Source organism: Halichoeres trimaculatus, unplaced genomic scaffold (assembly GCF_033239565.1).
Source record: "Halichoeres trimaculatus isolate MK-OKI-2021-1 unplaced genomic scaffold, fHalTri1.1 fHalTri1_scaffold_6, whole genome shotgun sequence".
Taxonomy (NCBI): domain Eukaryota; kingdom Metazoa; phylum Chordata; class Actinopteri; order Labriformes; family Labridae; genus Halichoeres; species Halichoeres trimaculatus.
In genome coordinates this window covers 14,461,054-14,484,762 of record NW_027437184.1, presented here as the reverse complement: position 1 = coordinate 14,484,762, position 23,709 = coordinate 14,461,054, and the positions used below count along the sequence as shown (strand labels likewise).

The window sequence follows — 23,709 nt, the reverse complement described above, 5'->3', positions numbered from 1 at the left end:
CATATAGGGCTGAGTTAAGTCACTAAAATAACCTCTTCCATTTTTTGCCATTACAGGTTTTCTCTGAGAAGAATCAGCAGCTTGAGGACATTCTTGCTGCTGGGAATTTTTCTCGTGGCTTTTTATGTCCACAAAAAATCTGTTGTCCACAGAGTCAGGACAGATGCAAAAAAATCTCCATCTGCTTTAAAATCCTCTTTCGTGTTCGACTGGGAAACTTGCAAACAAAACATGTCTGCTACCACAGTCACAAATTTCACCTCACTTCCTGCTCATATACAAGACTTTCTGAACTACCAGCACTGCAGACATTTCCCCATGATCCTGGACCTTCCTGACAAATGTGGAGGAGCTGCTCAATCCTCTGATGTCTTTCTTCTGCTGGTTGTCAAAAGCTCCCCACAGAGCCATGACCGCCGAGAAATACTGCGCAGGACCTGGGCTGCTGAGAGGCAACAGAATGGTGTGTGGATCAGACGGGTCTTCATCATAGGAACCAGGGGCTCTGGTTTTGAGAAGGAAAGACTGAACAAGGTTCTTGATCTGGAGCGTAATCAGTATAAAGACATCCTTCAATGGGACTTCAATGACACATTTTTCAACCTCACCTTGAAGCAGATTCTCTTCCTGGAATGGATGGAAAGGAATTGTCCAAAGGCTCGCTTTCTGTTAAATGGGGATGATGATGTCTTTGTAAACACAAACAATGTTGTGAAGTATCTTCAAAGTCTGGAAGTCAATGATGGAAGCAAGCACCTCTTTACTGGCCATCTGATCCAGCATGTTGGGCCTGTTAGAGAATCATGGAGCAAGTACTTTGTTCCAGTTCAGGTGCAGGAGTCAGAAGTGTACCCTCCCTACTGCGGCGGTGGTGGGTTCTTTTTGTCTGGTTACACTGCCTCAGTCATATATAACATGTCAAAGTCCATCCCCCTTCTTCCTATTGATGATGTTTACATGGGAATGTGCCTGGCCAAAGCAGGACTCAGTCCTAGTTCGCACATTGGTGTGAGGACTGCAGGACTGTATGTTCCCTCCAGTGATGTTGATGATTATGACCCTTGCTTTTATAAAGAAATTCTTCTCGTTCACAGATTTATGGCTGCTGAGATGTTTCTTATGTGGCACAGAATAAATGACCCCAAACTTAGATGCCGTGGCCATGCCAAAAACTGGCTATAAAGTGATGACAGAGTATGTTTGGATCATGAATTCCTTCTTTGTTTGCCAATCCAATTAACTGCCCACTTCTGTACCATTATATACCATTTTAAGAGGCTTAAGTTGTTCATTACTAAGGTGTACATTGGCATGCAATACATTTGCTTAAGGAAACCATTTCATGTAAACCATGTCTGTGTGTCATGAGTGTACTTCAGTGCTACTTACAATAGCACTGCAGCCATGTCTTTAGTGTGAAATGTATATTAGTGGATTGGGAGGACACAATAACAGTAACAGAGGTACAACTGGAGGAATACAGCAGCAAAGAAGCAGTTGAAAACATCAAATGAACAAATATCTGACTGTGTGTGGATGTGGTTCCTCTGTTACATGATACATGTCAATGTAAAAACAATGTTCAAGTGGTTTTTTGTTGGTGGTTTTATGCACAATTAAAGATTACAATAACAAGTCAGAGTCATGTCAATCGATGTTGCAAGGTTTGAAGACAAACACGTTTAATAAAAAAAAAAACTTTTTTTCTCAGATAAAATGTAGGATCAAATGCTCATGACTGAAATATTTAAATACACATCATAAGAGATGAATGAAGAGGCCATTTTAAATCGGGCATCATAAGCTTTGGATTTGGGAAATCTTTATTGTCCCTGGGTCACTCAAGAATAACTAACACAGGTGACACAGAAACCCAGGACAAGCACAGAATTACAAAGAAACACAGGAGTAAAACACAAGAAAACCCAGAAATACATAACCCAAAAACTCAAATCATTACAAATACATCCATAAAAACACCAAAATGAAACAAAAACACCTATTAAACATTACTACCATGGATATCTCCTTGATGGGTGTGAGTGAGATAAGGGACATGAAACCAACAATCCATGATAAAAGTGTGTGGACAACAGTGACAACAGCTAATTTAAAAACCCAACAGCTGATGAAAAAAAAAACAACCTCAGGAATCTATTAGCTTTCAACCTCCATACTCAAGTAAACCTCTGTGTACAAACAAACAAACAAACAAATAAAGAAAGAAAGAAAGAAACTTGTCACTGGAATATAATAACTTATATTGTATACAATCTCTTTCTGTATCTTCACCATTAATTGATTGATTTATTAACAATGATCCATCTGGCAAATGTGTATTAATAACTGAAATGTCAAGATATACCCATAGTTTTTATACATTATAATACAGTTAAATAATAATAATAATAATAATAATAATAATAATAATAATAATAATAATAATAATAATGATAATAATAATAATAATAATAATATCATCAATTGTACATCAGCTTTCTTAAACTGAAACCAATGTAGTATCCATACAAAAAACAAACAAACAAACAAACAAACAAAAAAAACCCAGTCATGCTACATACTACATGTAAAAGCAGTGAGCAGTGCCCACATCCTACTACTGTCACATGTAGTAGTGGGCGGTATATAAAGAGCCTTTATTTACCTCCCTACGGTGTCCTCTCAACCAGCTTTGGATTGCAGTTTTGACCCCTTGTAAAGCAGAAAGTCTGCTCAAAACTGTACCTTATTTTTAAAAAAAAGTTATGGATTATACATTAAACTCCATGAATGAGAAAGATGCTGTTTAGACTTTCTACTGTGTCCGCACGTTTCCCTGTCAGGCTGTACCCAGGGCTGAACTGGCCCTAAGGTTCTGCTGCTGCGTGTCCGTGTGGCAGCGTGCGCAGGATGACAGGAGACTGTCAGAGCTACCTGTGAGGAAGAGCAGGACCTAACCAGCCGACATGCTCAGGTAATTATCACTTGAATGATTACAACGTGTTAATGTTTTGCGAGCTCAAGAGTTTTTGTGATGGTAAAGTCAATGCAAACAGCGTGTGTGGTGATAATACATGATCGATGCCTTTAGCACCTTCATTTCATTTCAGTTTTACATTTGTATGCTAAAAATACACCAAATAAATTCAGGGGGCCTGGAAAAAGTATAGAACTTAGTTTTTCTCACTTTTGTTGTTACTATAGAGCTACTGAATCAATTCTGAGTTTTCTGTTTTCTTTTCAATTTTGATTTTTAAGCCTACATCTGTTAAATAAATTAATAAATATATCTGCACTACCACACTATCTTAAAAGAAAAGGGGTCTGAACAATCCCTTTTTTATGATTTAACCTGCTTAATTAATAATGTAATTATAATTTAAAATAATCTATGGTATTTTATTATGACACTATAGGTATATTTTAAAAACTAATGGCAATTGTCACCTCTAATAAAATCAAAATACCACAATGAAATCAATTGTGCACATTGCATGCTCTATCATATTTTGTAATATATACTTATTTATAATACACACACACACACACACTCACACATACATACTTTTATTTCTCTTTGTCTTCTGTCGCGGCTTCTTGCAATGTGGAGTAGTACCATTGTCATGTAGCATGCAACATTCCACAAAAACATGCATCCGATTTGCACCCTGTAAGAAGTGAATGCTACCACCTCAAAAAATAAAAATAAAAAAAATTACAGACTTGAAAAATCAGGAAACTGGACTGTGTAGTGTTCAGTCATCATTCTGTGTCAGACTGACCTCAATCCCAATGCTCAGGTCTGCCCAGAACTTTAATGGCACTGAGTCCTACACGCATAGCCGTACATACACTTCTCGTATTTATCCAAGCATAAAAAAAAAAAAAAAAAAAGATAAATAGGATCTGAAAGTTTGTTTGTTTTAGGTGGTAACATAACATTGTTCCTTTTTCTGCTGTTAGCACCTGAAAAACATCCTCTGCAGGCGCTGAGTCGCTGAAAGGTGAGACACCTCACATCCTAACTATCTCTGCTTTGAGTTGTGCTCGCAAAGTGATAGTTACATGTGATAGTTAACAAAACAGCAAAATGGGGGTGACAGATTCAACACTGATGCAGTCTAGAATTTGCTCAATGCTGCAAAAAATTATTGCGTAGAAAATCTGTGAAGAACACCTTGCTTAAAATCAGGGGCTGGGGTAATGTAGGAGTGTTTGAGGAAAAAGGCACACCAGACATCTTTGACATCTCTGCTGCTGTGACATTCAACCAAAAAGTTTAAAGTTGGAGCCATGCTGTGTGATTTTTCTGCTCATTTGCAATTTTGGTATCTCACCTTCTAACTTTTCCCTGAGAACATCTTTTATTTTTCATCTCTTCCTCTTCCTCTGCTTAGACTGATCATTGAAGTAAAATTTATCCACAAGATAAAGTAGCTGTATACACCAGGGGCATTGCTGCAAAAGTCTGAAAATTCACATGCAAAATCCTCGGTCTTACATCTACAGAAGTATTTAGCCTACCTCTGAAGCAAAGGCCCAAACTGTAGCTTGATGTGTGGTGAGATTTACCTGTGCTTGATCAGACAGACCTCCTTTGTTCAGCTCTGAGCCTCTCCTCACAGTACTAACATATCCTGTTTGTTAACAGCTTTTTCTGTTGGTTCTTGTTTAACTTTCCATAAAGTAAGTATACAAGAACATAATCTGTTTGAGACCTGTCCGGGACTCTAAGTGTTAAGGTCATTAATGATGCATTATGTTAATTTAAAACTTTGTTCAAAAGTTATTGCATTATGCTGTGGAGTCAAACTTAAAAACTTAATTCAGACAAATGATTACAGAGCATTTACTGCTGAATTATTAATTTTAGGCATACATTTATACTGTAAATGATCTTTCTGACAATTAAAAGTTAGATGAATTTGATATTCATTCCAAACAAAAGAAGTATGGATGGTATTGCATGACTCATGGATGTAAAAACTAATGTGGAAGATAAACACAAGTTCCACCATTACGATACCTCTGCTTAACTGACCTCCCCCTTAATCACCTTTTCCTGTGGTTCTCATACTCTCTCCCCTAAGAGAGGCCTGACGTTATAGCAGGAGGGCACAGGGTGCCCAGTACATAGTTCGGTTAGACAGCTTGTCATCAGAATTATTTTAAGATGTTTGTCCATAGTCTATCTTCACTGTTGGGGTTGACTCTGGGTTCCGTGCCCATTGTGCTCTGTATGTGTGTCGGTGCTAGGCATGCCCGTGACCGACCCTCACAGCAGAGCCTTTTTGTATCTTCCCATGGTGTCCTCTTGTGCACAATGGACTGACTTAAAGCAAAACTAATCTTAAAATAATTACTGTGTCAGACAGAGCTACAAGGAAAATTGCCATTTGCCTTAGTTTCATAGTAAGTTGTTCACACAATTATTTTTATTTAACTTCTTGTGCAGAGTAAATTTGAAAACATATGCCAAAAATAATGTAAACTATAGAAGCATATTTAGGACAAAATTCAAATGAAAATGCAAACATGAAACTGCACTATAGCAAATACACTTTCATTTAAACACTATAGCTAGATTACAGTGGCTGGTGGGTATCAAATGATTTGCAAACGCCACAACACAAATGCAAAAGCTACAACACAAATGCAAAAGCCACAACACAAATGCAAAAGTCAAAACACAATGGAAGTAAGGCCTCTACGGAAGTTAAAAGAGATTACTTAACCAAATGGACACAGAAAAAAATGCAAAAGAAAGAAAATTATTAAATTCATCTATGATAAATGTAGCTCTGTAGGGGTGTCACCTTGTGAAAATCTTCATTGTACTTATATTTGTTAATACATGTTTGCATTAGAGCTATATTTATCAATCTAAATTTAATTAAAAAAAAAAAAAAACAATCATTAACTTACTTTCACAACTTTTCTGTGTCTGTCAGGAAAACCATCCTCTTCACTTCTGTCGTTGCAGTACTTCTGTTGTGTTGTGGCTTTTGCATTTGTGTTGTTGTATTTGCATTTGTGTTGTTGTATTTGCATTTGTGTTGTTGTATTTGCATTCCCGTTGACATAGTATGACATAATAAAAATGAAAAAGAAAAGACCATTTGCATTTTCATCCTCAAACCTGCCCTCAGACCAGCACGAAAATGAAATGGAAAGGTAAACTCCTTGGTTTTACATCATCTTCAACAGCAGGTGGCAGTATGTATGTGCCACATACTGTAGCTCACAGTCAGAATGATACTGTGTTTCACCTGTACCTGTCACAGAGGCTGCAAAGTACGAAGATTGACTGCTGACATCCAGAGGGATTAACCAACAGCTGCCCCGCCAACATGAGGTAATTTTCACCAAATGAACTTCATTTATTTGGTTTATAAGTATTGCTCTCTTTTTTAGGAAGGCTGTGCAAACACATGTATGATTGACAAGTTTTGATAGATTATCATTTATCTTGAATTAGTACAACTGAACTGGCGATCATTGGGTGTAAGATGAAATTATTAAAGTTATGAAACAAGCTGTGCATGTACATACAAGCTGCAAGACCTGATGTATTATGAGAAATGAATTTCATGTTTCCTTTCCTTGTATGAAGGGTTGGTAAGTGATAATGGAATAATTTTGTCTTTTACCTTAGTGCTCAAGTTTGGAGATACCAGAACAGCTGATAAATAGTTATGATTAAAGACTGATGCTGAAAGCTTTCATTTCTTGATCATGACCAAAACCTTGTAAAAGGTCTGAATATTCTTGTTTATCTAACAGCACATTAAGGGATCTTCATTCAGTCCAAGTCTTTACTTATAAAAGAAAACTGGTCAAAATGACTCCATTAACACTCTAAAAAAAATCTGGTTTTTGTAATAATGATCTATTCACAATAACAGAGCAACTTCTCTTTAGGTGTTTTCCGTTTGTCTGTAGTGAAATGATATTGACCTCATCAATGAACCACAAATACTTGATAGAGCCATGAATGTACAGGAATATTTGCCATACAAGATAATCTGCTCTCTTATACATTCAAATTCAGAACACATTTTTTGCAAAGAGCTAGAGTTATTCCTGCAGCTCTTCCACAGAAACACTTAAAACCAGACAGCAACATTTAAGTAAAAACTCTATATCCTCCTTTAACCTTGGTTTTAAGCAAAAGGATTCCCATAGGCAACAAAAGACAGCCAAAGCTCTTTGAGAAAAAAAACATTGTCTTCTTTAATATTTGGTACATTCACAGCTAGCTTTTGAAAGATTGAGGAAAGTTGCTGAGTAAAATTTTCTGTTTTGTCACTGCAGACATTTACAGGGAAACACCATTTCAAAGGCCTTTTTCCTGCTGGGAGTTTTTTTAACAGCTGTTTATCTCTACATGGTCTCTATTGACAATAAAATCACCTATCCAAATGTAAAACTGGAACACAGATTAGAACCATCACCTGGCCAAAATTTCTCTCATGCCGTCTCCTTACACAGCTGTACACAAAACAAGTCCGTTGAAAGTATTGAAGGCTTCAGCACGTTTCCTGACTTTATGAAAGACTTTCTATACTACAGGCACTGTAGACATTTCCCCATGCTCCTGGACCTTCCTGACAAATGTGGAGGAATTGATCGATCCTCTGACGTCTTTCTTCTGCTCGTTGTTAAGTCTGCCCCTGAGAACTACGACCGAAGAGAAATACTGCGCAGGACCTGGGCTGAGGAGAGGCAACAGAATGGTGTGTGGATCAAACGTGTCTTCATCGTAGGAACCAGGGGCTCTGGTTTTGAGAAGGAAAGACTGAATAAGGTTCTTGATCTGGAGCATAGTCAGTACAAAGACATCCTTCAGTGGGATTTTGGTGACACATTTCAAAACCTCACCTTGAAGCAGCTGCTCTTCTTTGAATGGATGGAAAGGAATTGTCCAAAGGCTCGCTTCCTGTTTAATGGTGATGACGACGTCTTTGTAAACACAAACAATGTTGTGAAGTATCTTCAAAGTCTGGAAGACAATGATGGAGGCAAGCACCTGTTTGCTGGCTTTCACATAGTTGTTATGCAGCCCGTCAGATCTCCATGGAGCAAGTACTTTGTCCCAGTTGACGTATACAAGCCAGAAACATTCCCCCCTTATTGCAGTGGTGGAGGTTTCTTTCTCAGTGGTTATACTGCTTCAGTCATATATAACATGTCTCATTCCATCAGTCTTATTCCCATTGATGATGCTTACATGGGAATGTGCCTGGCCAAAGCAGGACTCAGTCCTAGTTCCCATGTCGGGGTGAAGACACTTGGAATACACTTTCCATCTGAACAGGTCAATGACTATGACCCTTGCTTTTATAAAGAACTTCTCGTAGTTCATAGGTTCCTTTCAGAGAAACTGTACTATATGTGGAACGGAGTAAATGACCCCAATCTCAAATGCTTTGGTAATTTCAAATACTGATCATCAGGTAACAGAATGTGTTGGCAGCAAGATTTAACCACTTTGTTACACAATCTTTAATCTAAATCAACTTAAAAGCTTTTTATTATTGAAACATGTTCAACATATCAATACAATTCTTGAAAGAAGTGCTGTAGTTAGCAGCGTTTCCTTAAGCAAGAAAGTTCCTGGCTCTAATCCTGGGGTGCCTTTTTCTGTTGAGTTCAATTGTTTTTCCTGTACATTTGTGGGTCCTCTCCAGGCACTGTGGCTTCCGCCCTAAGTCCAAAAACATGCCCTTCAGGCAACTTAAAGTCTCCAAATTGTTCAGAGGTGTCAGTGTGAGTGAGAGAATTTTTTCCCGTCACTGTTCTGAAAGACTGAAGTACTGACTCTGATCAATCCACTGAAGTTAGTATACTTAATTTTTGAAAACAAAAAAAATATGGTGAATAGTTTCTAATATTTTTTGGTCATTTCTCTCCTCATGCAGCTTGCCTTCTTCCCAACTCTTAAATAAAAATCACATGTTTAAAATTGTTGCTACAATCACTTCTCCTGTCCTATATTTTAAGACAGACTCTTGTTGTTGCCTGCATCTTATAAGTGTGGTGACCAGGTGCTTACAAGACACATGAGGGACAAGGAGTGTGTTTGTATGGGGCCATGTGGGATATGCTACTACAATGCTGAAACTTAGTCTAGAATTCTGAAAAATATCCATCCATCCAACTCTGAAATGTAAATATTTCAACTGACACCAAATGTATAAATATGAATAATAACTTGATTTGGTTGGTCACAGTATTTATACTTGTGCTTCATTTTTTATTCTTTATTTTTTCATTAATGGATTTTTCTAACTTATAAGAGAAATAAATGCATTTGTCAGGGGAAAATGACACCCATAGGACCTTAAAAGGTATATCTTAAAGCTCAACAAGTCTGTGGGCAATAAAACAAGTTCTCAAAACACTCAATGTGAATCGCCCTGCACTGGTTTCACCCATGGATAGAAATGTTCCCATCTCCATGTTCTTCCATTGACTGTGTTAAACATGGACTTAGCCTCCATGAAAACACCCATCTGTTCCTGAAACTGTGGTTTCAGTTGAAAGAGTGACCCTATAATGTTGGTTTACAAACTAATGCACCCTTAGAGATTCATTCACCAACTCTGCTGCAGTTTCCAGGACAGGGGTTTGCGCTTTAGGCTGCTCTCATATCTGATAACTACCTGATTTCAGATTTTGAATACCAGTATGGCACATTTTCTCACAGTGTCAACAGGCAGAAAACCCTAAATAACCCCATTTCCACTGATCAATCTGATGTTACATGCGGGCTTGGCATGTTTTGCTGTTGAGAAATATATATATATATTTTTTTTTAGATTTTCACCAATCAGAATCAAGTTTTAAACACATCTAAGGAAATGATAAAAGACGATAGCAACTTGCTTACTGTTCATAATCCCTTTCTTTACAGTCTTGTGTTGTAAAAAGGGCTGAAACCCTGAATGTGTTGAGTGACAGATTGTGATTTCTCTAAATTGTCTGATGCAGGTAAAACATGCATTGGTTTGGTTAAGGGTTAAGCATTTAATATTCAACCCTGTGGTTTTCATCTGAAAATAAATAATGAATAAATTAATTCCCTAACAGAACACATTTCAAAGGTTTTTTAGTCCAATCTTGAAAAAAGTTTTTTATTTTTAATCTGTAAAGTGGACTGCAACCATTTAACAGAAATAATATTAATTACTAAAAAAAAAAAAAAACAAACAAACAAAAAAACAGATAAAACTTGAATCATGACACAGAGTGGTACTATTTATTTTTTTAATAACACGTAGCTATTTTATAAAAGTTTGTTTTTATCTATGGGGTTAAAGCTTTTTTTACATGGGACGCCTGCTACACTAGATGTGATAAACAAACACTACAAAAGCTTACAAATTTCTTTTAATTAATTATCACATTCCTCTAGATTTAAAACAAGTGTTTGAGCCCATAAATCTTTTTCACAGGAAAATTACTTTGCATTTTACATTAGAAAATGAAATAAGTGATAATTGATACTTGTTTGCATTGTGGGGCAGTATATGAAGCACACATTTACACTGAATATATGAGACTGTTCCATAGTTTGTGTCTTAGCTGAATAATGGTGTATCATCAACGTTGTCTGACATGTTTTATAGTGCTGACAGGATCATGAAATTACAGGCCAGATTATTTGACTCACTTGATCATTGGTAACCACAGCTGCACTAAATAAACACACAAAGTTATTAATTTAAAACCATGAGCAGGATATGAAGTTTCAGTCAAAGTTTTTTTTCCCCGACTTGTTTGAAGCAGTTCTTCGGTCATTAAACATGATTTTGTGTTGTATTTTCTCACTTATCTTATGCTTGCATGTTGCTTGCCATTAATCGATCAAAATAAATCAGCATGTATGAACTTTTAAGATTGAATAAATGAAACCTGCAGAAAAGCTTGTACAATCATGAGTGAAAATATGAGGTATGCTTTCATTGTGTCTTCATTTTCATAAACCTGCTGTCTGGGCATCTTAATTTCAGTGGGGGAAACTGTCTGCCAACAACCTGACAAAACTGACTCTCTCTTGAGTTAAAATTTGATCTGACTCTACATGTGCATCAGCAGGACTAAAAGAACAAAAAGACCAGAAATAAAATTATAAAGAAGTATAAATAAGGTCCAGGTCTAGCTTGAATCCTCTTCACCTAAGTTTGCATCCAGGCCAAATCCTTAGTACCTTCCTGAGTCCTGGAAAAGTCCCCTGAGCAGTACATGGGAAACTCACCGGGTGGAACTTTAAGAATCCATCTTTTAGTGTATGAATTATCATGATGAATAAAGCCAAGACCATGTTCAGGATAAGGAATGCTGCTGCTTTACTCCATTCTTTGGCTGTGTAAACATGGACTGGCCTGTGCTGGACAACTCTGATGTGCAGTCAACACATTCAGTTAATTAATAACAGTGTCTCTTGATCTGAAGTTTACTGTGCGAAAGTTAAGTGAAGTAAAGAGTCTCCAAACCTTGACTGAACTGCGTTCATTTATGTAATATAAGGACAGCTCTGGTTCAGAAATGTGTGGTTACCTACGTCATGCAGAACTAATCTGTTGTTGCCAAGACTATCATTAACATGACTGTACGAACATTTAATTTTACCTTCCTGAAGTACATCTAACTATCCAAATAAGAAAGAGGTTTGTTTTTTGCCTTGTCAGACAGGTATTGTGTTTTAACTTTAGTACACCTGTTGTACCTGTCAGAGAGACTGCTGAAGTGCAAAGACTGTCTGCTGACAAGCAGAGGGATAAATCAAGAGCTGGATTTGATTTTGATCTGCCAACATGGGGTAACTATCACCATTTGAACTTAATATATTGTGTTTCTTATCTCTTAATAATGGTGCAACTTTAAAATAAATGTGACAAAATGTGTAATAAATATGTAATTAATTAATCTAATTAATTAGTCATATCTACTTAAGCCCCCCAGGATAAAGAATTTGAATTCTAGGACATTACAAAATTGTATTGCATGACTTATCAAATGAATACATGAAGAACAGAAAATTTGTAAATCCACATTTTTATTGGTGATTGAAAAAAAACCTAATTCAGGGTATCTTGCCCTAAAAAAATCCTAGATTTTGTAATGATACATCAGGCTGGAGCAGCTTTGTTGATATGAAAATTCTTTTTTACATAAGCTACGACTTACTGTGTTTTTGATGACTGCCCTGTGCCACCGCAATGTCACATCAGTAGACGTCATTCAATTGCAACCATTTACTGCATCTTTATAAGTACATCATGTTTTTCAGCTGGGGGAAGCAGGGTCTTGTCAGTCAAAATCATGTTCATAAACCACTGTGGGTGAGAGCAGTGCGCTCTGTGGATGAGACATCAGCATGGATGTGAGGAGTAGATGTGACATGACAGAGGTACAGTGAGATGCTGCAAGTCAGAAAAGTTTAGGCAGCTCACGCTGGAACTGAGGATGTGTCGCAGTAGTTCAGAGAGAAAGAGAGGCGCAACTGTGAGGAAAGACAACGGAGATCATGGAAAGGATCAAAGGATGGAGCGCCCAAGATGAACGGGATCAAAAAAAAACAAAAAACATTTTGTCTGTTTTTGATCAAGAACAGGGGACAGGCATAAAAGAAGAGAGTACACTCTTCTTAGGTAGTTTTGGTGTTTACACAGTCATAGAAAACAATATGATTTGGGTCTTGGAAGATTGTTTAAGATGCTCTGAAAATGGTTGGTGGCCAATGAGTTAATCTTGTGCAAGTTATTATCATGTGTTCATTTGCGGGGTAATCAATTCATATAATTAACACGTTAAAGTGACAGCCCGAGTTTTAAGTCAGTGTTACTTCAGTCAAATAAGTCAATGATGGAACACAGTATGTGAAAAAATGCTAAGTAAACTTTTCTGTTTTGTCACTGCAGATACATCATCACTTTAAAGATGTTTTTCCTCCTGGGAGTTTGCCTGATAGCCGTTTATCTGTGCATAGTCTCTATTGACAAAATGGTCTATCCTGGTGTAAGACTGAGAAACAGTCACAAACCACCACCTGGCCATAATATCTCTCATGCCGTCCCCTCGCACAGCTGTACACAAAACAAGACTGTTGAAACCATTGAAGGCTTCGGCTTGTTTCCTGACTTTATGAAAGACTTTCTATACTACAGGCACTGTAGACATTTCCCCATGCTCCTGGACCTTCCTTACAAATGTGGAGGACCTGATCGATCTTCTGATGTATTCCTTTTGCTTGTCATCAAGTCCGCTCCTAATCACTACGACCGCAGAGAAATACTACGGAATACCTGGGCTGCTGAGAGGCAACAGAATGGTGTGTGGATCAGACGGGTCTTCATCGTAGGAACCAGGGGCTCTGGTTTTGAGAGGAAAAGACTGAACAAGGTTCTTGATCTGGAGCATAGCCAGTACAAAGACATCCTTCAATGGGACTTTTCTGACACACATCAAAACCTCACCTTGAAGCAGGTGCTCTTCCTGGAATGGATGGAAAGAAACTGTCCAAAGGCTAGCTTCCTGTTTAATGGGGATGATGACGTCTTTGTAAACACAAACAATGTTGTGAAGTATCTTCAAAGTCTGGAAGACAATGATGGAGGCAAGCACCTGTTTGTTGGCCATGTAATGGTAAATCATCCAGCCTCCAGGGATCCACAGGGCAAGTACTTTGTCCCAGTTCAGTTGTACAAGCCAGAGAGGTTTCCCCCCTTTTGCAGTGGTGGGGGTTTCATTCTCAGTGGTTACACTGCTTCAGTCATATATAATATGTCTCAGTCCATTGCCTTTCTTTCTGTTGATGATGTTTACATAGGAATGTGTCTGGCCAAAGCAGGACTTGGTCTTCGTTTACATAAGGGCGTGAAGGTAGTCGGAGTGAATGTTCCCTCCAGACGTGTCAATGCTTTTGACCCTTGCTTTTATAAAGAACTGCTCCTGGTTCACAGTATATTTGCAGAGAAAATGTACTACATGTGGCACGCAGTTAATGACCCTAATGTTAAATGCTTTGGTAATTTCAAATACTGACTACCAGGGGAAAGAGCTTGTTGACAACAAAATTCAACTGCTTTATCAATCACATGTGCTGCAATTTAATTCAACATTAAAGCTTTCCATTTTCAAAAAATAAAATAAAGTGATTGACGTATACAATGACATAATACAATTCTTGCAAGTGATATAACTCTTGTTAACAGTGCTGGTGTTAGTTATGTTTCATTAAGCAAGATGATTCCCAGGTTAATATGTTTTCCATGTACATTTGTGGGTTATCTGTGGGCCATCTGGCATCCTCACACAGTCAAAAAAAACTTGCCCTCCAGTTTACTTTACCTCTCCAAATTGCCAAAAGGTGAAAATTGCTTAGGTCAAATTTGTGATTGAATAAGGATATTTGTAATGTCAGGGGCAATTTACAATTTACAAATCAGTGCACCTTGGAGATCATTTCATCAGTCCTGCTGTCATTTCTAGGAGAGGATATAGATTCTAATGATGCTCTTACATCTGATAACTCTCATTAGGTGTGTTTCTCGTGTATTTTTTTCGGGGATTTTAAAATATGTCGGGAGGTAGAGTCAGGAAGTGATTAGACTCTCAAAAGAAAAAAAAAAGTATATATTTTTGTCACCCAGCTCCACTCAGATTCTCCCAGAATCCCTCATCGTCTCTACTGCGCAGACTCTGGCTCCAAACTGCTACAATGGTGGTGCCTGAGACGGCGGTATTTTAGTTTCAAAACCGTACAATGATAAATGGCGGAGCCACGCTGTCCACTCTATACACAGTCTATGTGTTTCACCTTTACCTAAAGACTGCAAAGTTCAAAGACTGACTGCTGACAACCAGATGTATTAAAGGTGTATATATTGTATTTTGAATACAAAGGTCCCATATTGTGCAAAAATCACTTTATTAAGTCTTTAAGTGAAATTTGTGAGTCTTTGGCTTTCCTCCCAGCCCACAAAATGTGATATTTAATGACAAAACCTGTACTTCGTAGTGCTTGTGAATATAAAATCCTGACCTAAAACGAGCTGTTTGGAATTTCCGGTGTTTGCCGACGTCAGCGATTCCTTTTTTTGAATAATCAGGAGCAAGTCTGACCTGATTGGTCCACCGGAGCAGATACCCCAGAATCCCCTCCCCGCCCACTCCTCTCCCCACATCTGGAGAGAAATCTCTCTAGCAACTGGGAGAGGAGTGTGGCTGTTTTTGGCTATAAACAACCACAAAGTTCCATGCACAAGCTTCCCATCTCGGAAGAAGACAACACTAAAGCCTGGCTCACACTACTGGATTTTAAAAATCTTAAAAGATTCTGCAATTGGGTTGTATCTTACACATAAGGAGAATCTTCACAGATTATCTTCTCTTAAATCTTAAGCACACTCTAACAACAAGATTTGAAAATACTGACCAGCACACACTACAGGATTTAACCAAGATAATTCGACCAGAGAGAGTGATGCACCACATGTGCTCAGTTGTTTGATCTGAGGTTTTTAGCGCACTGGTGGGACAGGAGGAGAGAGAAGCGGAGCTGTCTGCAGCGGTGCCTTTCATCCATTACACGCACTCAGAGGGACAGAGGTGAACTGTTGCTGTATCAGCCAATAATGACATGATCTCACGCGATCACTGATAAAACAACAGTTTGCTACTGTATGAAAATGGCGTGGTTGTGTGTTGTATTTAAAGGCATTATTGAACTGGCTTGAGTGGGCCAGTGGAGCATGCAGTCAGCTGACCCGAAGCCTTTCAGTTGCACTTTGAGCCTGTGTTTGTTGTCTGTTGTACGGTCTCTTGTAAGGGGGCTCTCTCTCTCTCTCTCTTGTCTGTTGTCATCCTCATTGAGAATGAATGTTGTAATTATCCACATAAATATCAAACATGTTTGAAAACTATCAGGCGGCTCCGGCGAGTCTGTGAGACAATCATGGGGCGAAAGATTCATCTGTCGGCCGCTCACACCAGAAGATAATCTTGGCCGAATGTTGGGGCGTTCATTTATGAGGGAAATGTGCCAGCTACACTCAGTAAAACTGTGCATGTGCTTTTCACTTCACTGCCGACTGCTTTTCCAACTTTGGACAGTACAACAGAGGGCTAGTGAATAGACTGGTCCTGAATTCAGGAGCATTACCAACCATCCGCCAACAAACCTGGGACCCTGGAAATGTGAGTATTTTAAATGCTGTGTGCTGTGGAGCAGATGTAAGTGCTTTTCCTCAGTGTCCCCCCTGTCTCCGTGTTAGCTTCAGGACGCGCTGAAGCTGCGGTTAGCCTGTTGTTTTAGCCTGTAACGTCACGGTAAACGAGCTTCGCTGTTTTCTAAACATTGTGCACTCAGAGTTTGTGGTGCCCCTTTTAGGGGGACGGCACCAGTGGTGGCTCATTTACATATGAAGGTCACGCCCACTAAATCAGACCGCTCTGAACAGAGGGGCTATGAGAGCCTGGAAACAATGCTGCTGTGCTTGATTTATTGGCTTTTTGTACCAAAAAAATGTTACTACCATTTCATGAAGACATTAATGATCCATATTACACTGTAGAAAAGGAGCATAATATGGAACCTTTAATCAAAGAGCTGGGTGTGATCCGTCATCATGGGGTTATTATCACCAGACAGGCTTAGTTAATTTTGCAACTTATTTGATTGAAATAACTATGAATTAAAATCTGAAATTTATTTCACACTTATTGTTAAGTTTTAGCATCATTTAAAACATAAGTTTGATACTAATGATAGAAAATGATTTAAGTAACTGAAGACAAGAATCAGTAAAGACTATTTCTGTTCCTTTCATCTTGTTTTAATCAATACATAATTACAGGTATTTTTCTCTCTTTTTTTTAAGAGGGCTGTACAAAATTAGAGATTTATTTTATTCTCAGTTATCCACAGTAGTTATCAACCAAGGAGTACTACAGGGTTTCATTTTTGGCTACCACCTCCTACCTCTCTTCTTGTCACGATGCACAAAAACACAACATTCTTTTTCAGCTACTAATTAAAGTAGGAATAATAAAGAAGAGAAAATAAAAAAGTTTAGACATTAATATGATGCTACTTTTGTCCCAAGTGCCCTAAAGACTGTAATACAGGAACACTCATGCTGCATTCATGTGCTCCTTGGATGGATGGTTTGCATTTACCCACTCAGAAACTGATTTTTCTGATATGTCCAACACCATGTGAGTACTACAAAGATCTCCCAACAACAGAGACAGGATTCATACCGTATCACTGATAGCCCGTGAAGGCTTTGCTTTGCTGCTTTCAGAAACCAAAGCATAGAGGCACACAGCCTAGATATCTACTCACATTGTCTGGTCAAAAGAATCCCATAGTCTAACCAAAGTCAATGAAAGTCGGTGTCGGTGTCGTGATAGGTCTTCATCACAGGGACTAGAGGCTCTGGTTTTGAGAGGGAAAGACTGAACAGTGGTCTTGCTCTATTGTACAAAGATATCCTTAAATGGGACTTCAGGCAAAGAGCGCATCAATCACAATCAATAAAGGGTCAAAACAATGGGAACTAAGTCTACTTGGAGAGCTGGTTAACTATGAAGGGATAAGTTGATCTGGCAAGTGATGTGCACACTGAGAATACGGTTGAATGAATGAAAGAATGGCTGTTCTCAACATCCTGGATTACCCGACATCACCAGACCACCACACTTCAGACTCCCTGACTCTCAGATAAGTTAAACAAATTAGCTTGTCACCTTCCCAATCTAATCTACATCTTCTGATTTAACTCCCATCTCAATGGCCAATTAAGGTTTAAAAAATATCTGCATCGAATAATACACCTCTTGGTTACAATTTATCTCAGTAACCTCAGAACATCACTCAGCCCACATCAAAGCAGCATCCACAGCCATTAGACATGGTATGGTATACCATGCAATCCAGATAGGGTGCTGGTCATACCAAGCATTTCACACCTGCATTGTAATAACCTTGAGATTTGGGACAATTTCACAGTGAGCTGAGCTCCATTTAAAAAAAAAACTGTTCTTATAGAAGGGTTAAGATCAGCTCACTCCCATCTCACAAACTTCTGAAATTATTAATTGTTCCAACTTAAATCATTTTTATAGTGTGGTCTTTGCTAGAGGAATGAAATAAAGTAAACTTAGGTTCAGAAGCAGTACCACCCCTAGTACAGCATGTGCAATCACCTGACAAACCTACTAAAATGTAATCAGTCTACCCCATCCTGTTTGTCTGCATTTCCTTAACCCAACCTTCATGTCCTTACGCCCCCTTCCTCTCCCTCATTCAGTCCTCTTACTTTTTACTTAAACTATTGTTTGCTTCTCCTGGGTCCTCACCTACCCCTTTCTACAACTAGAACAGCTCTGGCAGACAAATACAAGGATGGAACACCCATCCTGAGTCTCCCTCTGCTGGACCAGACTCCCTACTGCAACAAACTAATCGGTTTTGGCCAGACATCACCTCTGAAACACATCCATCCATCCATTTTCTTAACCGCTTATCCTGTTCAGGGTCGCGGGTGGCTGGAGCCTATCCCAGCTGTCATTGGGTGAGAGGCAGGGTACACCCTGGACTGGTCGCCAGCCAATCGCAGGGCTGACACAGAGACAGACCAGACCAAACCAGTCACGCAAACACTCACACCTAGGGACAATTTTGAGTGTTCAATTAACCTAGTGAGCATGTTTTAGGACTGTGGGAAGAAGCCGAAGTACCCAGAGAGAACCCACGCATGCACGGGAAGAACATGCAAACTCCACACAGAAAGGCCCACCGGCCAAGCTGGTAACCGAACCGGTGACCTTCTTGCTTTGAGGCTGCAGCTTTACTTGTTTCGCCACCGTGCAGCCCCTCCTAAACCACATACTCCAGAGATTATTAATTGTTCAATCCTGAATTATTGTTGTAACCTGGTCCTTGTTAATGAAAAAGGTTAAAACACAATGATCAATCCAAAGGAAATTCTGCTAAAATACTAAAAGATAAACAATTTTCTCACTTCATCTAAGAACAGGTTACAAGGTGTGGTTTATACTGTGAGTGGTTTTAATTACTGTTCAGAGAATCCAGCTGAATCTAATATTGAAAGATGCATTGCAAAGACTATCATTATTATGACCAAATAAATATTTAAGTTACCTTTCAATGTTACACCTACTATTTAATCAGGAAGAGCGTATTGCCTAGTCAGAGGCATGCTGTGCTTCACCTGTACCTGCTTCAGAGATTTTGATGTGTAAAGATATTCTGCCGACTTTCAGAGGGATCAATAAAAGCAGGATCTGATCTGCCAACATGGGCTAGTTATCACCAAAAGAGCACAATTAATTGTGTGCTTGATGTCTTCATGATGATAAAACTTTATGAGTGTGAGAAAATGTGGTATTAAGTCATAGTGACTTCCATCAAATATGTTTTAGTATCAATTGAAAAATGATTTATTCCGCTTCAGGCAAGAACCAGTAAAGATTATCTCTCTTCCCTAAATCTAGTTAAAATCCATGAAAACTTGAAATAATTACAGGTATTGTTCTATTTTCAGGGATTCTGGATGAACACATAGAAAAAGAAAGCCTAAATTAACTTGAATCCTGCTTGATAGCTTGTCAATGGCTGTTGGCAATGGCAATGTGTGTGTGTGTGTGTGTGTGTGTGTGTGTGTGTGTGTGTGTGTGTGTGTGTGTGTGTGTGTGTGTGTGTGTGTGTGTGTGTGGTGTGTGTGTGTGTGTGTGTGTGTGTGGTGTGTGTGTGTGTGTGTGTGTGTGTGTGTGTGTGTGTGTGTGTGTGTGGTGTGTGTGTGTGGTGTGTGTGTGTGTGTGTGTGTGTGTGTGTGTGTGGTGTGTGTGTGTGTGTGTGTGTGTGTGTGTGTGTCTGTGTGTGTGTGTGTGTGTGTGTGTATCCCAAGAATCAGATCATTTGTCAGACTTAAAGTGCGTTAAGAATTTGTTTGAGTACAACCAAACACACCAACGCTGGAGGACTGGCAAGAAATTTTTCATGAAATCTATATTATGGAAATACTGACTTTCGCATTGAAGCTACAATCTGAAAAATTTAAGACAATGTGGTCCAGATGGATAAGATACATAAAATTGAGGAGGCCTAAATTGTTTTGAGTATCTATATTATATGGCTTTAAGTAACAGATTATTGAGTAATGTGAATGACGATTGAAAATTGTTGTTAGTCAAATCTTATGGGAAATGAGGTAGTGTGACACCCCTTGTTTTGTTTTGGTTTAGTTTTTCTAACTTTGTATATCTGTAAATGAAAGGAAGTGTAATAGATGAGTGGATACATTTTGATATTTTTGTATGTAACTGTCCTGAAAGGGACGTTGTATTTGCCTCCCTGGAAAAAATAAAATCATAAAAATAAATAAATAAATAAATAAATTTGTTTGAGTATGTAGTACATCCAGTACTTCTATTTATGGAGACTGAATCACCCTGTTAAGTTAAATGTTTATGTGACAGTACATACAGATTAAGATCTGTGAGTTCACAGACAGTATGATGCCAGGACAACATCTCATTTTGTTCGGGAGAGTGTGACAAGAGGAAAAAAACAATAGAGAAATCGAAGGCTGTTTTGTGATGAAGATTGACTGTGAAGATGCTAGGTGAGTTTGATACTTTCTGCGTTCTAATTCGTAAAAATTGGACTTTATAGTTTTTTCCAATTGCTAAGACACAAAACCCAATTCTCTAAACCAAATGACCAGTTCGCTAAACACATTTAATAAAACTAGCTCTGATTTGCCAAAGGCATATACACATTCCACATAAAGAAACAATTCACAAAACACAATCCTCCTTTATTCATAAATCTAAACACATTTTGTCTTGCTCATGTGATGCCAAATGCGTGCCCGATCAGCAAAATTAGAAAACAATGAAAACACCTGGCTTTATTCATCAAACATAACGACTGAAAATGGAAGACACTCGTTGCAAATGATGTGAATACACCTATAAAAGCCAGTGAAAAGTTTTCTGAAGGTTCAAACAAACACAGTGGATGGTGTCAGAATCAGAGGAAGAGGAGTTTGAGGGAGAGGAGCAGGCCAATGACGAAGAGGAGCAAGCCTAGGAGGGAGAGCATGACAAACTCGCACCAACATTACAGATGAGATGTGAGCAACACTCAGTGATCATGTCATTGTCCATGGCATGACAATGACTGAAGCTGGTATAAGAGTTATTCCAAACCTTAGGAGGTTTTCAGTGGCCACCATTATCTTTACATTCAGAGAACACAACAGGTATTGTACTGTATTGCCATGTTGGTCACTACAACAGATTTTTCCAGTATAGTGGAGTACAATTGGTCTCATCTCAGTTTCTATATTGCAAACGTGTCCATTTATGCTTTGCCTGATGTAGATGCATGTTTTTTACAAAACAGTACACACAAGTCAGTACTTGTTTCTCTAGAGTTGAATGAATGCCACATAGAGGTGGTAGGGTGCGCTTGAAGCTGGCCAGTAGGGTACCCTTTAAACGCAATTCTGATCGAATATAAGCCTTGGACACTTTCATATTTTCACAGAGGATATTCTGGTTGGACTCAATGCCCTGACCTCGAAAGTATCTTCCTGAATGAGGCTGGTTTCAAGCACATGAAACAAAGGCAAAGAGGCAGTAACACCACTGGCCAAAGAGTTATCATTGAGGTTCCTGGCCAACGTGGGAGTAACATCATTCTTTGTGCTGCCTGAGTTCAGGGGGGCTTGTCCACCCCTATGCTGTCCTCATACAACCCCCAACGTCTTCTCACCTTCCAGGCAGAGCAAGACATCCTCCTGGACCACTGGCAACAGAATCCTGGGCCTTCAGATCATCCCATGTTACCATTTGAGACAATGTTTGTTTCCATCGAACAAACCAGATCAGAGAGTGGTTTAACATCATCCAGCACTTCCTTAATGCCTGTCTGCCACCCTACTCACCTTTCCTCAACCCCATAGAGGAGTTTTTCTCATCATAGAGGTGGAAGGTGTATGACCGCCAACCATGCCAAGGTGTTTTTCTATGTTGCCTGGCAAGGAACAGTACTGCCTGCAATGTAGATGAGGTCCTTTGGCCTGACTCAGCACAATGACATGATGCATAACGATTGTATGAGTGAGGAATAAATACTGTTAATCAAAAGTCACACCCTGAAGTTTGTTTTCAATGAGTATTGTGTGTAATGGATCCACTGTAATGCTTGCATTGAGTTGTGATACAGTACAGTACTGTACATACTGTATTTTCTGTAGTTTTACATATTGTTAATATGAAACACACATGAATGGCCAGTGTATTCTGAGAACACACACTGTAAGGTTTCTGGAAATGTGCTTTGGCAGTTGTTAAAAAAGGAACATTCTCACACACTGAACATTGAATTTCCATTTGTATAAGTTATATGGTGTAATGATGTGTATAGTGTTGAAATTTTTGCAGGCTTTGAGCAGCTGTTTTGGAGTGAAAATTTAAATTTTGAAGAGAGAAGGTGTGGTTTTGTTTATGTAGCTTTAGAAAAGTGTGCTGTGTCTAGAGTTTTAGAAAATGAAGGAAAGTTTTGTGAAAGTGTTTTAGCAATTAATGAATTTATTTCCATTAAATGTTACTGAGAAGGAAAGTTAAGACAACCGTCTCTGTCTCCCATTCATTTCCCCTCTTAATGGGCGTGACAATAGCACCTGCATCAGTCTCACCTGGACCTGGCTCTGGTATCCCATCCTGAACTCCATCCATAGACTGTATAAAATAGACTCCATCATATCACCAGGCATCTTTCTGTCAAAAATGGGCACCAAAGACGACTGCATGGCAGAAATACAGTCCTGTCTCATCACCTGCACAAAACAAATCCGAGCACAAAAGCAAAAGGCTGATTTTTGCTTGACGTTCCGTGCAGTCTGCATGGCTTCATGTGGGTGAATGATGTCATTTCTGCACCCACGCCCCCTTGCGTGGTCCCGTTTACGCAGAAAATTTCTAACTTGCCGGGATCTCCCAGTGGTTGAAGTCCAGAGATATAGACATCTGTATGACTCTTTACACAGAGACCACCATGATAACTGAGTCGTAATAATTCTTGGTGTGAAATTGCAGCCACTCTCCGTGGAGAAAATAAATTGTTTTAAAGAACCTGGAAAAATCTCCGGGACAGACGTCATGTTGTAAACTAAGGCAAACTTCTTTGACTCTTGTTTAGTACTCTGCTACATGTACGTTTGTGATACACCGCCCCCTGTAGTTTGGGAATGGACACCGACGCCGTGCGGGGTGTTAAAAAGCATAATGCATTCTCTTATGTTGAACTCGTGTCTCATTTCCCCGCCTCATGTTTGCGCTGAAAGCATAAAACGGTCTTAACTCCATCGAGACCTAAAAAGTGGACTCAGTGTCCTGTTAAGCTAGTATTACTCTGCATCCATCCATCCAAACGCATCTTAATCATCAAAGTGAAGAGTCAAACTAAATAATACTTCAGGAGAAGCACAGTTAACACAACCCGAAATGACCGATCTCACTCGTGACCACCTATTATTCACGTTGGCTCAAAGCGGAGTTATGGGGATGCGAGTTCCCTTTACTATGTCATATGGTGTGATGTTGAAAAAAAATAGCTTTTTAAACAGCTGTACCTTAAACAGCCTCTTCTTTCTCTAAACATGTGCC

General features: G+C 38.9%; 1 protein-coding gene and 1 pseudogene across 1 annotated transcript; both read left to right on the top strand.

The window, feature by feature from the left end:
* Positions 1-216: 216 nt before the first annotated feature.
* On the top strand, positions 217-1,182 carry LOC141792107 (N-acetyllactosaminide beta-1,3-N-acetylglucosaminyltransferase 3-like). Its single transcript, XM_074672900.1, has one exon. The coding sequence runs from the start codon at positions 232-234 to the stop codon at positions 1,180-1,182; it is 951 nt and encodes a 316-aa protein (XP_074529001.1). The 5' UTR covers positions 217-231.
* A 2,743-nt stretch (positions 1,183-3,925) lies between these two features.
* LOC141791755 (N-acetyllactosaminide beta-1,3-N-acetylglucosaminyltransferase 3 pseudogene) lies at positions 3,926-8,449 on the top strand (annotated as a pseudogene).
* The last annotated feature ends 15,260 nt before the right edge of the window (positions 8,450-23,709 follow it).

What these genes read in the sequence shown, in the direction of transcription:
- LOC141792107 (XM_074672900.1), top strand. Translation starts at nt 232, where the DNA reads ATGTCTGCTACCACAGTCACAAATTTCACCTCACTTCCTGCTCATATA.